The 15,815-nt window shown below is 52.1% G+C and overlaps 1 protein-coding gene across 2 annotated transcripts in view; it reads right to left on the reverse strand.

Moving 5' to 3' along the window:
• Positions 1 to 1,112: 1,112 nt before the first annotated feature.
• The window catches only part of TMEM120B (transmembrane protein 120B), a 96,042-nt gene continuing 81,339 nt past the window's right edge, over positions 1,113 to 15,815 (reverse strand). For both annotated transcript variants that reach the window (XM_085636363.1, XM_085636365.1), the window contains 2 exons: positions 15,700 to 15,768; positions 1,113 to 1,962 (listed from right to left, as the gene is read on the reverse strand). In XM_085636363.1, coding sequence (XP_085492489.1) covers positions 1,849 to 1,962; positions 15,700 to 15,768 — 183 coding nt within the window. In that variant the 3' untranslated portion in view covers positions 1,113 to 1,848. The remainder of the gene's footprint in view (positions 1,963 to 15,699; positions 15,769 to 15,815) is intronic.

Below are 15,815 nucleotides of genomic sequence, written 5' to 3' on the forward strand. Positions count from 1 at the left end.
CAATCCACCTTCCTTCATTTAGAATTTGGGCAAATCCCACGGTAAGCTTCTGTGGACTAAGATCCCTGATTTCTTGACAGGCTGATGAGAAGATTTGTTTCCCTACGACACGCATTCATGGAAGGGCTATTAAACAGGAATCTGCTACCATATTCAAATAGGCCTCCTTCAGAAATATGGCAATGCCAGTTGCGTAGCCTGGGCTTTACCAAGGAGAAGAGGCTCTTCCTCAAGGCTCCAATATTTAAAAAAAAGAATTTAAACATACACACAACACTAGGGTTTCGCATGTGCCACAGACCTCTGCATTCCGTCCATCAATTGTGTATCTTTTGCTTTCTCTCCCTAAGTGCGCCGGGTATGCCTAGACGTGGTCCCAAGCTCACTGGGCCGCTGGAATCAAGCGATCCTGGCTAAAGAGGGGTGAAACCCCGAAACCGGTCCTAGGATGCTTGTTTCCGGTCCAGGGAGGACCTGGCTTGGCAGTTCAGGCTGGACTGTTCCCATGAGGCACAGGGTCAAGAATGATTTGCATATGGCCAGGTCTAATCTGGGGTGGAATGGTGAGCAAAAGAATTCTGGATTTAACCCAGATCTCTTGACTGGAGGAGAATGTTTTGATTTGTTCTGCATTCCATCCATCAATTGAGTGTCTTTTGCTTTCTCGCCCTAAGCGCGCCGGGTATGCCTAGGCGTAGGTCCCGGGCTCATTATGCCACTGGAATCAAGCTATCCTGGCTGAAGAGGGGTGAAACCCCGAAACCGGTCCTAGGATGCTTGCTTCCGGTCCAGGGAGGACCGGGCTTGGCAGTTCGGGCTGGACTGTTCCCATGAGGCACAGGGTCAAGACTGATTTGCGTATGGCCAGGTCTAAACTGGGGTGGCATGGTGAGCAAAAGAATGATGGATTTAACCCAGATCTCTTGACTGGGGGAGAATTTTTTGATTTGTTCTGCATTCCGTCCATCAATTGTGTGTCTTTTACAGACCTCTGGTAGGGCAAAATTTGTTTTCCTTTCCCCATTACTTCAGCCAATCATCTAAACTCCATGGTTCTTGAGGGGGAACCTAAAAAAACAGGCGATTGTTAGAAAAATAAATAAATAACCAACAACGTTGTATTTTTTAATGTCAGTCTTCCACATGAATATCACCAGTTGTATGTGAACTGAAACAAGGTCCTCTGTAAACAACCCCCCCCCCCCCCTCCTCAACCCACCCAAAAAATAAAATGGTGGCTCGGATAGGACAAAATAAAAAGTTCCTGGGCTACAAAAAAATCTGGTCAACCCCACAGGATGTAGGACAGCAGATCAGAGGAGGGATGCGTCTTCCAGAACAGTACATTAATGCAAACATCTCTCTCTTTCAAAGTGAACAGTAGGGCATGATTCCCAAAACATTCAGTAGTTTCCTTTCCTACGGTTGCGCCTGTAGGAGGGTGCTTGATATCAGGAAATCAAAAACTCCAAAACGGACAACTGCTGACAGTGTCGAAGGCAGTCTCACTGTAGGAATGGTAGCCAATTTCCCTTTCTTCAGATCCCTTTTTCAAAGCTTCACAGAGTAATGCATTATACACCAAGGTCAAAAGACCGAAAGACCCTGAAGGTAAAGTTGGTATTCAAAGCACACATGAACAGTTAGCTACAGTGTGGAAGTGGGGTGCATCGCTCGTACGAAATTCGTACAGTAGTCTGAGTCGTTCACATTGAGGGCAGACACAAAATCTGCCAATGCAATAGTTTGTCAGTAAAGAATTTATAGTAAATCCACAGATCCTCTGAAAATGACATGGTATCGCCAAAAGAAAGATTCCAACTTTTCTATGTCCGTCGCCAAGCCAACTTAAGGATTCTTCAGTTTCTTTTTGTTTTTTTGAAGTTTGGTATGTACTACTTTTAGGGTTGTGAGGAAATTTCCAAGGAATAGCACGAAAAACGTGAGTGCCAGCACAAAAACCTTAAACAAAGAAAAAAAAATGTCAGAAGCAGAGCTTAAATCATTTATATAACAGTTTATCTTGTTGATTTTAGACAAACCACACAATTAATTCTCAGAGACACAGACAATTATCTTAAATTAAAAGTACATGTAGGGGGCTCTGGGAAGGCACAGGTTATTTTACTCCAACAACCCTAAAACCTCGGGCACCCCATTGAGTCCCTAAAGGCTGAAACTCATCAAGACTGGACTTCTTTGTAAGAGATGAAGTTCACACATTACAGATCGAATATTACAAGAAAGCACAGCTACCTAGCTTGTACACACCTGATGCACCACAAGATTATCTTCTAGACTGGCCCAAAAGGGCACAAAGAAGTGCATTGTCAGAATAGCAAAAACAACATTTGCTGAATTGAAAACTGTGCCTTTACTGCAAGGAGACCTGGAGTATTACTAGGGCAGGACTCAGTGGATCAAGAGGCAGCAATGAGAAGATAATGCTGTGCTGTATTCACTGCAAAGCACACATTGTGCACATGCTAATAACGCCTCTGTGATGTGATTTACGTGGAGAATGCAGAATCCCTATGGCCAGATTGAATACTAAAAAGCCCCTATAAACTATGATTCCAAGTACCCCGCTGCCCACCACTATGCTGGAGCCGGACATCACGGATTTGATACTCTCCTGGGTGCAGACTTTGCTGCACTCTTAGTATCTGGAGCTAAACATGAGAGCTGCTGAGAAAGAAAGGACAGGTTAAATAAAAAATTAATCTAAAGAATCAAATGAAGGATGGGCCCTAGAAACAAAGGAAGGACTTGTCCACGAAAAGTAGGATGGGCCAAACAGATAAAGTAACACAGGTTCAAAGAACGTAACAACTGGATAAAAAAGAAAGGAAGTTCGAGCCAAAAAACAAAGTGAAGACAAGCCAATAAAGAAAGATTAAGTAAAAGAAGGAAAAGAAACAAAAGGAAGGACAGGTTCAAGAATTAAGAATGGGCTTCAGAAAGAAAAGAATGGGCCATGAAAGAAAGGAACAGGCCAAAAGGAGGACACATTAAAGGTCGAATGGGCTTAGGAAAGGCAGGATGGGCAACGGGGAGGCAGAATGGGCTAAGGAAATAAATGGTGGACTAACGAAAGCAAGGAAGGGCTAGAAATAGTAAGAACAGCTTTAAAAAAAAAGGAATGGATAAAAAGATTAAAGAAAAGGGGTATCATAATGGTATTGAATAGCAAAGCAGATTACTTTAACTTAATGAAAGGCGAGACCTATTGCATTTTTAATGCTTGTTTTCCGGACTGCAGTGACAGCAGGCACATCGATGTGCGTGTGCTCCAGAGGCGCAACTAGAACCAAATTTAGGGTGGGAGGGGCTACTAAAATTTCGGGGGGTGGGAGGCTGATTTTTCCAGCAATATGCAGAGTGGAGATGCAGGGGCTCTAAGAAGGGGTAAAAACACAACAACACACCCTCGTTAGCATGTAAATGGTCTTTTAAAGACCTGTGAAGTAATCAGGTGCGGCTGTGTGTGCGCCCGGGAAACTGTCTCAGCCGGGCTGACACAAACGAGGGGGGGGGGGGGAAAGGGGGCTGAAGGCCTTTGGGCCCACCTGGTGTGCTCACACCGCTCACTTCTCACTAGTGGAGAAGTTACGTCATACCAGGTGAGCGTTGTACGGGAAGGGAAATCCTTTAAAGAGGAAATCCTTTAAAGAGTCCTTTTCTCTCGGATTTCCCTTCCCTTTTTGAAACTCAGGAGCAGCAACATTGTCGTGGTGTCACCAGGGCTTTAAGTGGAAGCTTTTTCAATATCATATACTAGCCATAGTTGTTGCTTATTTCTCCTATGAAACTAACAACCATTTACAAAGCCAATAGTCCTGACTTGTAGGTATGATGTTACTTGTATCATATATCTGGATGCAATGACAAACAGCCGGGCAGCACACTATGCCAAGCACAGATTTTAAGCAGACGTGTTTTTAAGCCACGCCCTTAATTACATTGGCCACGCCCCTTTAAGAGACCCCCCCCCCCCCCCCCCCCCAGTTTTTTCATCCCACTTAAAGCTCTGGGTATGAGACACACACCCTCGGTGTGTGGGTGGTGCGCAAGGCAGCCAAAAGTGTGCCAGTGCAGTAGGAAGGAGAAATAGCGCCATATATGGTGCTGTTCTGCTGCCTCTCTTTGAAACAACGTAGCCACTTTCGTTGCTGCGCTACATTACTTCACTTTTTGAAAATTCGCGCCTAAATCTTTTTGTACATTTTGTGGCAGCCTATGTGCGTACACTTGTAGAGTAATGAGTTGCATAGTCAGAAGGCTCTCAGTCTCCGGTGGGTCCTCATAGCACTATGAATGCATGTCACAGTGCCCAACTGCACCAATCACAAATCAGTTCTGTGACTGTCTAGTTGCACACACAGACATCTGCAGTTATCGCATTACCCAATGGAGCTTTCATAACACACAAGTGCATTTCTTATCGATTAATTTAGCTTGCACTTATGTTTTTTGTTTAAGGTGTATGCATTATATTTTATTCCAATTTAGCAGACGGCGAAAGGACAACAGAATAGCTGCAGAATATTTTCTTCTTTTTTTTTTTTGATAAACAAATTTTTATTGTGTTTTGCGGCATAAAGAACAGTATCAAGAATGATATACAGCAGTGCATTGAACAAGGCATCAGTAACTGCATTCGGATAAGCATCAATAAACCATTGCAAAGACCCTCCCACCCTCCCCCATCCTCCGTCCCCACCCTCTGCGTCCCCACCTTTCAAATCATGCCCCCCAGCCATTTCCCCCATATCTTGCGGAATTTTTTGGGGCAGCCCCGTGCAGCACACAACGACCGCTCCTGGGCCGCACACCAATCCACCCCTCTACTCCAGGTAGCCACTCTGGGCGGGTCCGGTTGTGACCATACTGCCGCTATATCTCTCTTAGCCACCATAAGGGCAGTGGTGAGGAAGTACTTTTCGTTACGGGACCCGTCCATCCCGTCCATGATGCCCAGCAGGGCCATTCTAGGCTCATGGGGAACCTCCCAACCCAAGACCTCCGCTAGCTCAGTTTCGATCGCTGCCCAGTAATTGTCTAGACGGGAACAAGACCACACCATGTGGAAAAAATCTGCCGGAGCCACCCCACAACGGGTGCAGGAGGCGTCCACACGGAGGCCCGCCCGATACAGGCGGTCCGGAGTCAGATAGGCGGTGTGGAGGTAGTAGATTTGGATGAGCCGCAGCCTAGCGGAGGTGGTAAGCGACCGAGGGCCCATAAGGGCGTCCCTCCAGTCCGCCTCATCCAGGGGTCCCACCCAGGCCTCCCATCGCTGTTTGAGCCCGCTCCAGTCCACCGGGGTATTGTTAATCAGGGATTTGTAAATGCGGGATATACCCCCCTTTCCCAGATACCCCAGCATCACCTGAGCTTCAGGTGGGCTATGGGAAGGCAGTCTGGAGTCTAGAGGGACGTGAGCCCGGACCGCGTGGCGCAGTTGAAGGTAGCGGTAGAATTGGGAGGGCCGCAGCGAGAAGCGGGTCTGAAGCTCCTGGAAGGAACACATGCGGCTCCCACGCCATAAATCGCCCAGACAGGAGATACCAAGAAGATCCCACTGCCGAAAGCCCGCCAATCCCACCACCTCCCGCAGCCATGTCCCGTGCCAAAGCGGAGTGAGTTGCGTGGACGTCCCCGACCATCTAGTGTGCCGCAGTGCCGCGCGCCACGCGAGGAAGGGAGCCCGCACGACGTCGGGGAGTGATAGGGGGACCGTTGTGCCATAGATCATGTTTTGGATGGAGGAGAACCCAAGGCATTGCACCTCGAGACGATAAGCCGGGTCGCCCCAGCCTCCCGAGAACCAGTCATGGATCACCAGTAACTGGGTGGCCAGATAATAAAGATATAGATTGGTCATGCTCAGGCCGCCATCATAGGAGGGGACCCTGCATTGATCCAAGGCCAGCCGAGGCCTTCCGCCGCCCCAAAGGAATTTGGTCACCATTTTATCCAGGTCTCGGAACCACGGGCGCGGAAAAGGGCATGGAGTATTTTGTAGTATGTAAAGAAATTTGGGGAGGATCATCATCTTGTATAGAGCGACTCTCCCTAGCGGATTCAATGGGAGGGACTGCCACCGGAGCATGTCTGACCTGGTTTTGTTGACTACTGGAGCCACATTAAGGGCCCAGCAGAGTTCCGGAAGGAGGGTGACCCAGATCCCCAGGTACTTAAAGGAGAGTCTCCGGAGGGGAATGTCCGACTGCCAGTCGAAACATTCCCGCGACGGGTGTAGCGGGACTAGAACGGATTTTTTGGGGTTCAGGTGAAGACCCGACGCTTGGCCAAATCGATGGAGGATCCGACGGACCCGGGGTCCCGAGGTCGCTGGGTCCGAGAGATAGAGGAGGACGTCGTCCGCGTATAGGGCGATCTTGTCGGGGGCTACATCTGGCCATTCCCATCCTCGAAGAACGGGATCCGCGCGAATCAGCACCGCCAGGGGTTCCATCGCCAGAGCGAAAAGGAGGGGCGAGAGCGGACAACCCTGGCGCGTCCCCCGGCCTATGGGAAACGGGCGAGAGAGTGCCCCATTGACCAACACACGGGCCCGCGGGTGCGCATAGAGGACCATTACCATGGCTCGGAACCGGGGACCGAAGCCCATACGCTCCAGGACCTCACCCAAGTACGCCCATCCCACGGAATCAAAGGCTTTTTCAAAGTCGACCAAGAGGAGGGCCAGATAGGGGGAAAGGCGGCCGCGGTGCGCCATCGCGAGGTGGAGGCGCCGTAGACAGTGTCTGGTCCCCCGCTCCGGCATAAAGCCACATTGATCCGGATGGACCAGGGAGGCGAGCGATGGGCGTAACCGCTGTGCCAGGACCGTGGCATAGATTTTGAGTTCTGTGTTAATAAGGGATATCGGCCGGTAGTCGGAGCAGGACCGCGAGGGAGGCTGTGTCTTGGGGAGGGCAACTATGGTTGCTGTATCCGTTTCGGGCCGGAACGAACCCGTCTCCACCACGGCCGCAAAGAGGTCCCGAAGCCTCGGGGCCAGTGTCTCACGATAGTGAGCGTAGTATTCCTGGGGGAACCCGTCGGGTCCCGGGGTCTTCCCAGGTGCCAGGCGGCCGATCGCCTCTTCAATCTCCTGCAGCTCGATCGGCGAATCAAGGGTCTCAGAAATCTCAGGCTGCAGCCGCGCTAGTGTCGCCCCGTTTGTTCCCAGTAACTCCTTCAGGGAGAGCGTGGACGGTCGGAGACGGTATAGCTGGGAGTAATAGTCAGCGAATGCCTGGGCTATCGCCACTGAGACCGTGTGGACGCCACCTGCAGGGTCCGCGATGGCTGGAATGATCCTGCCCGCCCGGGGATAGGTCGCCAGGCGGTGGAGAAGAGTGCCGTTTTTGTCTCCCCAACCGTACACCCGGGCCACCGAGGAGCGCCATAGGATCTTCGCCGCTTCCAGGGAGTGCAGGCGAATCTCTTCCCGCAGGAAGGCCAAGCGACGAGACCGTGTGGCATCATCTAAGTCTCCCAGACTACGCTCCAGTTCTAAGGCCTGGGCCTCACATTCCGCGAGCTTCTGGGATTGAGCCCGTCGTTGACGTTGCAGGTGCCCTTTAGCGGCGCCCCGAACAGTCGCCTTGCCGGCCTCCCATAGGACGGCGGGGGAGACGACAGAGCCCTCATTATGAGAGTAGTAGTCGGCTATCTCGCCCCCGACCGCCTTCCGAAAAGCCTTGTCGTGAAGGAACCAGGCGTTCAGACGCCATATCGGACGGGCAGAGAGGGGGGGGGGGGCCGAGAGCGAGGAGCACCGGCGAGTGGTCCGAAAGGCCCCTCGGGAGAATGCGTACGTCCCGCACCCCCGCGCAGTCGGTAGAGGGCACGAAGATGAGGTCAATCCGGGCATGGGAGTGATGGGCCGCCGACGTGTGGGTGTATTGGCGCGTCTGCGGGTGCCAGATCCTCCAGACATCGCAGAGGCCCTGTGATTCCGCCCAAGATGAGAGCTGTTTTGCACGGGCGACGCGGGTCAAAGAGACCGGACCCGTCGAGTCCAGGTGGGGCGAGTAGACAGCGTTAAAGTCCCCGCCGAGTATCAGGGCACCTGCAGGAAGTGTCGGGAGGATATCCGCTGCGTGGGAAAGGGCCGACGGCAGGAGGGACGGCGCCGCGTAGAGGGACATCAGGGTAAGGGGTCGGCCCTCCAGAGTGCCACACACCACCAGTAGCATACCCTGGGGGTCCAAAAGCACCCGAGTCAGGACAAAGGGAAAGGACTTGCGAAGCAATATGGCCACCCCCCGGGATCCCCGAGCAAAACCTGAGTGCCATACCCTGTCATAACCGTAACGGCCAAGGAAGGGGCAGTTGTTACCCAACAAGTGAGTCTCCTGGAGGAGGAGTACATCGATCTCTGCCCGTTGTGCATATTTGAGGACCGCCATGCGTTTGAAACGATCCAGGAGGCCATTGACGTTCCAGGAAAGTATGCGCATGGCGGCCCTAGGGACAGGTGGGTCAGCCATAGTCGAGGACAGAAGAGTGGGCCAGTGGAGGCGCGTCTGAGCAGGTTCCTAGAGAGGAAGGACAGCGGAGCGTCGGGTGAGAGAGCGGGATAGACAGTACATGATACCTTAGCACAACAGATAAGAGGGAGTCACCCCCCACCAACAAAATCCCCCCAACGAGGAAGAAACAACCCCAAACCAACCCCAACCCCCCACCCCCCGCCCTATACTTCAAAAATGGAAGCATCTGTCGCCCGAACCAAATGGAAGAACCACCAAACTAAAACGCTTGGGCTTGAGCGCTAGTGGACCCCTGATACATCAAAAGTCAAGCCTGATTTACCTGCCCTGGCCCAGAGCAACACTGACAACGGGGCGTTCCACCCCCGCCCAGGCATCTCCCACCCCCCCCACCCCAAAGGTAGGCAAAGAAAGTCAAATGGTAGGGCTGCGAGAGAGGTCCGAAGTGTCCACCAACTCGACCGGGTGGGTTGCAGGGCCTGTGAGCCGAGGTGACGCGGCCCGCTGCCCATCCGCCACGGGACTGGTGTGTGCGGCTGATGAGGCCGAGGAGGTTCTCGATCTCTGGCTTGGCCGGCCCCCAGAGCGCGTGGTGATCGCCTCCCCCGTTGTGCGCTCCCGGGGCAATGTGCGATGCCGCCGGCGGGTCTTCGATGTCCGGGGTCTCCCCCGTGGACCCAGAGGCGATCCGCGCCCAGAGCGCTGCAAGGGGTGCTCCTCCGCCAACCAGGCCCATGTCGCCCGCGGTGTATCGAAGAAGAGTCTTTTGCTGGAAGACGACCCGGAGGCGGGCCGGGAATTGGAGCTGGTATTGGAGTCCCAGGGAGCGCAGCTTTTGTTTCACTTCAGTGTAGGAGCGGCGCAGCTCCTGGACTTCGCGGGTGTAGTCCGGGAAGACCATGATTCTGTGGTTCTGATAGTGGAGGGCATCCATGCGCCGGGCTTCACGGAGAATGGCATCTCGGTCACGGAAGTTCAAGAGCTTGAGGATGAACGGCCGGGGTGGAGCCCCTGGGGGCCAGGGAGCGGTGGGCTCTCTCCACCACGAACGAAGCCGACAGGCTGTCCGCCGGCATCCAGGATCGGAACCAGCGCTCTATGAAGTCGTCCGCCCGGCCCGATTCAACTCCCTCCGGGAAACCCACTAAGCGCAGGTTGCTGCGTCGAGTGCGGTTTTCTGCATCCTCGACCCGGCGGTGCAACTCCTTAGAGTGGGTGGTCAGCTCCCGCACCTGATCTTGCAGATGGCGGATGTCGTCCTCGGCCGTGGATATCCGGGACTCGGCTTCCGAAATGCGGGCGGTGGCATTCCTCAGATCTTGCCGGAGAAGAGCGACGTCCACTTTGACCTCTCCCACCATGCCCTCGAGCGAGGCGCGGGACGAGTTGATGGCCTGCAGGATGGCAGCCAGGTCTGCAGCGGGGGCCGGGGCCTGTTCGCCCGTGGGGCCGGGCCCCTTGTCGGAGGTTGTGAATTTGTCCATCCTGGTTTGGGTGGCCCCGGACGCCGGCTTGGCGGCCCTGTCCTTACCCATTTCTGGGCCGTCCGTCAGCGAAGGAGGGCAACTAGCCGGTGATACACCTGCGGGACGGCAACGGGCAGCCGGGCTGTCGCGGGACCAACAGGAGGCCCGTCCGGGAGGGCCACCGGCCGGGAACGGCTGGGTAGCACCAGCCTCAGCGGTCAAGCCCCGCCGGGCATCTCAGCAAAGCGGGGTCCAGCAATGTAGGTCCCAGTTCCAGGCCCCTGGCCGCCACTCGGGGGCCCCCCAGCCGGCAGTCGCAGGGCCGCAACCTCCGGCGCAGCCCAGGTCTCCAAGGGAACAGTTAGCCAGGTCTCCCCTCAGTCCCCAGGGGGGGCACGGTGTCACTCGTCAGGGTCCGCAGCCGGGAGTCCAAGCGATGGAGGGGGGGGGGGGAAGAGGGGGGGGGGGGGGGACAGCACGTACACCCCCCCGGCCGCCGGTATGCGGCCCGAATCAGCGAGGGCCCCCCCGCACCCGGAGTCCGCAGTCAGTCTGGGGCCGATGGAGCCGGTTCCGCGCTGCAACCAGGAGGAGAAGGGAAGGAGAAGGGGGGGGGAGCCGGGGGCCCGGGCCCCCCGGCCGCCGACACACGGCTTCCCCGCACAGCCAACCCCACAGTTGCCCCGGTGAAGCGGTCGCGGCCAGCCCCACTCACCGCCTGACTTGCCGCTCTGCGCCACGCGGGGGGTCCGATCCAGCACCCCCGGGGCTCCGGATAGCGTCAGCGGAGCAGGGCAGCACCTGGCCAGTGCCAGCAGCACCCGCGGCAGCCCCGCGGCCACCACGTCCTCCAGTCCAGCAGTTTCAGGCCTGCACCCCTCGTGGGCGCCGCGGGCTAAATTTCTCAGCGTGCCCGAGCCGCGGTTCCACAGCCGCCACTTCACGCCGTCGGTCTGGTTCCGCGACGGCTAGGGAGGCTCCCAGAGCCCGCAGCGCCCCAGGATTCGGTGCGGGGCGGCAGGGCAGCTTCGCGGACCCCCGCACTCCGAGTGAGCCGGCCAGGGCAGTCCAGTAGAGGAGTCAGCAGGATTTGCGGGGACCGATGCCGGGAGCCTTAGTGAAAGGCGTCCATGCCGGTCAGGCGCCACCTAGCGCTCATATTTTCTTCTTTTAAGCCACGTCCCGACCCCTCCTCCATTGCATGCAGGCTCACAGTTCCAGATGTTTTTATGCACTTTAACCGCTGAGGGTACCTTGACGTGTCAACATGTTATGGTGGCCGAAGCTCCTCGTGAAATCTAAGGGTCTTTACTACGCAGACAGTTTCTTCCTATTAATTGACTTTCTTAAAGACGTGGAATGTAGTACCTCGGGTCTCTGTGGCCGAACAACAAAGATAGGGCGTTGGCCAGGAGTGCACATGCACAGGTGACACAGAGGAGAGCTAGGAGGAGCAGGCGAGTAACAGAGATCAGGAGGAGAAATCAGGGCTGAGAAGCACAGGGTAGAGGGAGCATGCAGATAGGAAGGGAGAGGCGCAGAGGACTGGGGCAAGAGTGAGCATGGGAGTTGAGGTTAGAGAGCTAGGCGTGAACTGCGGGCGGCTAAAGGTGAATGAAGTGGCTGAGACGGACATCCCTGGGTAAGAGAGGGAAAGAACCAGCCCTGCAGAGGACAGGCCCTCCATTGACAGGGAAACAAGAGGCGGCCTGGCCCGGGCCCCAGTGACAATGGAAGGGCAGACAATGGGAGAGAGTAAGCCGGACATGGAGCTGAGGCAATGGCCGCAGCGGTGGGTGTGATGGGCACAGGCTGGGCATGCGGTGCTACGGCACGAAAAAGGCAAAACTCGGGACCCCGGCTGAGGCGGTATGGCGGAGATTGTTAGAGAAACAGAAATATGGGAGGAGAAGAACACCAGGGAAGAAATCAAAAGTGGAGAGAAGGTTTCATCCCTGTGGAGCGAATGACGATCCAAGGGGACGATGGTGCGAGCGAAGGGTACAAGGGAGAAAAGGAGCAGCTGTGTCTCAGAGAGACAGAGGGAAGGGTCTGCTCGGGGAAACAAATAGTGCTTACCCAGTAATTAAAGGCCATAGTCTAACGCTGCCAGAAAAAGATCAAATCCCGGTGGGCGGGGCCAAAAGTGGACAGGGCGGCAACAAGGAGGGACTAAGAAGCCTCCTTTACAATGAGAAGCCTGCGTTTAGTCTAAGCTATGGGAGCCAATGGGAAGAGGGGGCGGGGCTTCAAGTCCCCTTCCTCGACCGTATTGATCTCAAGAAGCTCTCGGATGCCGAGAGCACCGCATGCGTGCTGCTATCGCTAGCCGAGACCTAAAAAAAGGAGAGGCTGAATAAATGAAGAAAGAATGAGGTAAAACGAAGTGGATAAATAAAGAAAGTCAAATACATAAAGGTGAGAAGGAAGGGGTGAAGAAATAAGGGAAGAAGAACGGAAGCTATAAAAATAATGGTAAAAAGGGAAGAAATAATATGAAGCAAGAGATAAGGTGTTCTAATTATTATAAAAAGACAATCCTAGCAAAAGCTGTGGAAATGGCATCTTAATTGTAATTTAGCACATTTAAACATGGAGTGCCCCCACCAGACTTGTATGGCTACATAAGATTCTTGGGTATGGCAGCCCCTTGAGCATGAATATGCCGGTGCTACCTCCATATGATAATACCAGCTCAGGCCAAGATTGTTCATGCCGAACTCCACTGGTTACCGTTCCCCTTGGTTCCTCCATAAAGCTGCTGGGGTGCATTTATAATGAAGCAGCAATGATGCAACATTTAAAAAATGTTTTTATTTATATTTTGCCAAACAAAAGAAAAAAAAGAAATCACAACAAAATCGGTTACAGTCATGCAGTGACATACATTTGTAGGCCATACATCATACAATACCGCGTCACAGCCACCTTGGGCTACTTGAGCAAGCAATTTCAGTCTGTTCACACATCCCCATTTTGGTACCTCAGGGTTCCTCCTTCTCTTGAATGCTAGGAAACCAATACTTATCTTTAAGGTTAAGGGAAGGATCCCTCCAGGGTCATCTAGACATTTCCCATCCCAACATATAGGCCATAACAAGCCCTCCATTTGCCGCACACACCTTGCGGAATTTCTTCGGGCACCCCCTCACCTTATAGGTAACCCTTTCTGCTGCCATGTACATATCCATCCCTGCCTTCCGTTCCAGAGGCAGGGGAGCGGTTGCAGCCCCCTCAAGTTCTCGCTGCGTCCCTTTTCGCCACTACTAGTGCTAACATAGTAAAGATGAGCTGTGGTCGGCCTAAATCTACATCCCCGGGTATGCCCAGAAATATAAATTTAGGGTCCAAGGGTATAGTCGTCTCTAAAACCTTGCTCAATTCCCACAATACCTTCTCCCAGTAGGCCTGTATTTTAGTGCAGTTCCAGATGGTGTGATAAAAGTCTCCCTGCTCATAGCCACATCTCTGACAACTAGGGTCGCTGGCTTGGCCCATTTGGTGAAGTGTGGCCCTGTCATAATAGGCTCTGTGAAATATTTTATATTGGATGAGGCAAAGGCGGGATTTAATTGCCACCTCCCTATGGTGCATCAGGGCTGCTTCCCAATCTATGTTACAATGATGCAACATTTGATCATTTCCTGCTTGACCCAAAGACGTTAACCGGGCACATGTTTTTTTTTTTTTTTTTAAAGGTGACTGGGACTGAATGTTAAGCATACTGCAGCACAATTAATATTTCAAAAATAATTTGGATTGCAATGGCATGTTGTTGTTAAACAAATAAAGAAATATTTAAAAAAATATTTCAAAAGCATAATTTATTGTGTATGTGAGGGTGAGCACTGGCTGCCCAGAGAGGAGTTCCTGTTCAAGATCCAACCAATAATCCTAAATATTGACTGCTACCCAAATATACTTACCTTAAAACACCCCAATTCCCTTGTATAAAGCCATAGTCGAGGGCAACATCTAATTCGTGAGCTATTAAGGAGGATCACAAAATGGCACCACTTCACCTGCCCTGTACATCTCAAACACTAACCGGCTACTGTAAATGGGAAATCCTGAAATTCAGAGGATATGCGCACACCCTTCAAATATAATCTGTACATTATATATTTTTTTTTCGCTAAGTTTTATATAGCACAAACTTCACCCTAAATCAGGTATCAGAGCACTTTACATGAGCACAAATTGCGTTACAGGAGGACACGTTAATTTTTGTTGAGCATGGGGAGATTAAGTGATTTGCTCAGAATCACAGGATGTTGAGCGTCGTTGCCAAGACTCGAACCCGGGTCCCCAAATTTGAGGTCGACCGCCCTAGACGTTAGGCTACATACTCTCCTCAAGTATATATATTGCAACAGAAACATTTCTGGATATGAAATAATCACAAACATTTTGTGTTTTTAGTTTCTGGATCATCATCAGTGATATAAGAGCTCTGAAAAAGTGGGCACCAATCACCGAAACTATTAATTCTTTAGCAGTGTCCCAGTGGTTGGCAAATATCAGAGCTATACAGCTGCTAAAAAAAAAAAAAAAAAAAAAAAAAAAAAAAAAAAAAACATTTCAAGTTGGTGTTCCTCGTTCATTCCACACAACAGGAAATTCTGTCCACCAAAGTAATTCATCAACATGAGAGCTACCCTTACCAAACAGAAAGCATGACAAATAAATCAGGAACCCTTCAATTCCTGTATCACTTCAAGTGCATGTACAGTAGGCCATATTAAATAAGGAAACTTCATCTACACATGTAGGAAAAGCGGAAAGCTCCTTGAGTAAGCAAACAGAGGGACAGCGGCAGTGCTTAATTTGTACAAATAATATAAGTGCTGAGGCTCAAAGTTTTTGGGAATCCACCACTGCTGGATGGTCTTGATTCTATCTCATGACTCTTTTACCACCAACCTACCATTTTCTATCTCACTGTTGCAGGTTCTTTTCCATCCCCACTTTCTCCCTGTTTTCTTATTTCCTCTTCCTTCTTCCAACACACTTTTTCACTTTGTTGAGCCAAATCAAAATCTGAAGATGAAAATAAGTTCTGATTCCCAAAAATGAGTGTCCGTGCCTGCCACATGCACAAATTAAGCACTGGACAGTATCCAGTGCTACCTGTCTTCTTGGCTGCTTTTGCTAGAGCAGACCATGTCACCCTTGCGTGCAATCTGCAGCGTGTGGTAGGGTTGTTGCCCATTCCCTTGACTGCTGCAAACCTTAAGTAGAGAACATTAGCGATTTCTATAGATGTGGTGCTGGGCCTAATAACTGGGACAAAGGGCCACTGATAAATGAGACATGGGGACAGAGGAAATACTGGACAGAAAAGGTGATGCGGACATACAGAGGGCGACACAGACACTGGGACAGGTAGTGCCTGTTTCTGTGCCTATCTGTTCCTCTGTTCTCAATATCTTTCGCAACACTAGATAAAAGATGCACTGACATTTGGGGAGAGTTGCCACCAGGACGGAGATGCACTGGCACGCGGACGAAGACCCCTCAAGAACCGAGATGCACCAACACCGAAAGGAAAAACAAACAGACGGAGAAAACCTGAGAACCAACAGGCTAAGGCTTTAGTAACGGCTTGTACCTTCCAGAGGCCAAGCAAACATCCCACCTAGTTGCACTGCAGGGTACCATCCCAATGAATTAAGTGCAGATTAGACAGTACTCATGAAATGCAAATGCATAGGCTACAGTACCTGCCATTCTTTGCACTCCTTATGCCTGGACAGACCAAAAAGTGTGATCGCATTATACAGCTGCCAAAACTGTGGACAAAAGAAACAAAATACTGTTAGTTTGCTCAACTGAAGGG

The sequence above is a fragment of the Triturus cristatus genome, chromosome 11 (genome assembly GCF_964204655.1).
Source record: "Triturus cristatus chromosome 11, aTriCri1.1, whole genome shotgun sequence".
Classification (NCBI taxonomy): Eukaryota; Metazoa; Chordata; class Amphibia; order Caudata; family Salamandridae; genus Triturus; species Triturus cristatus.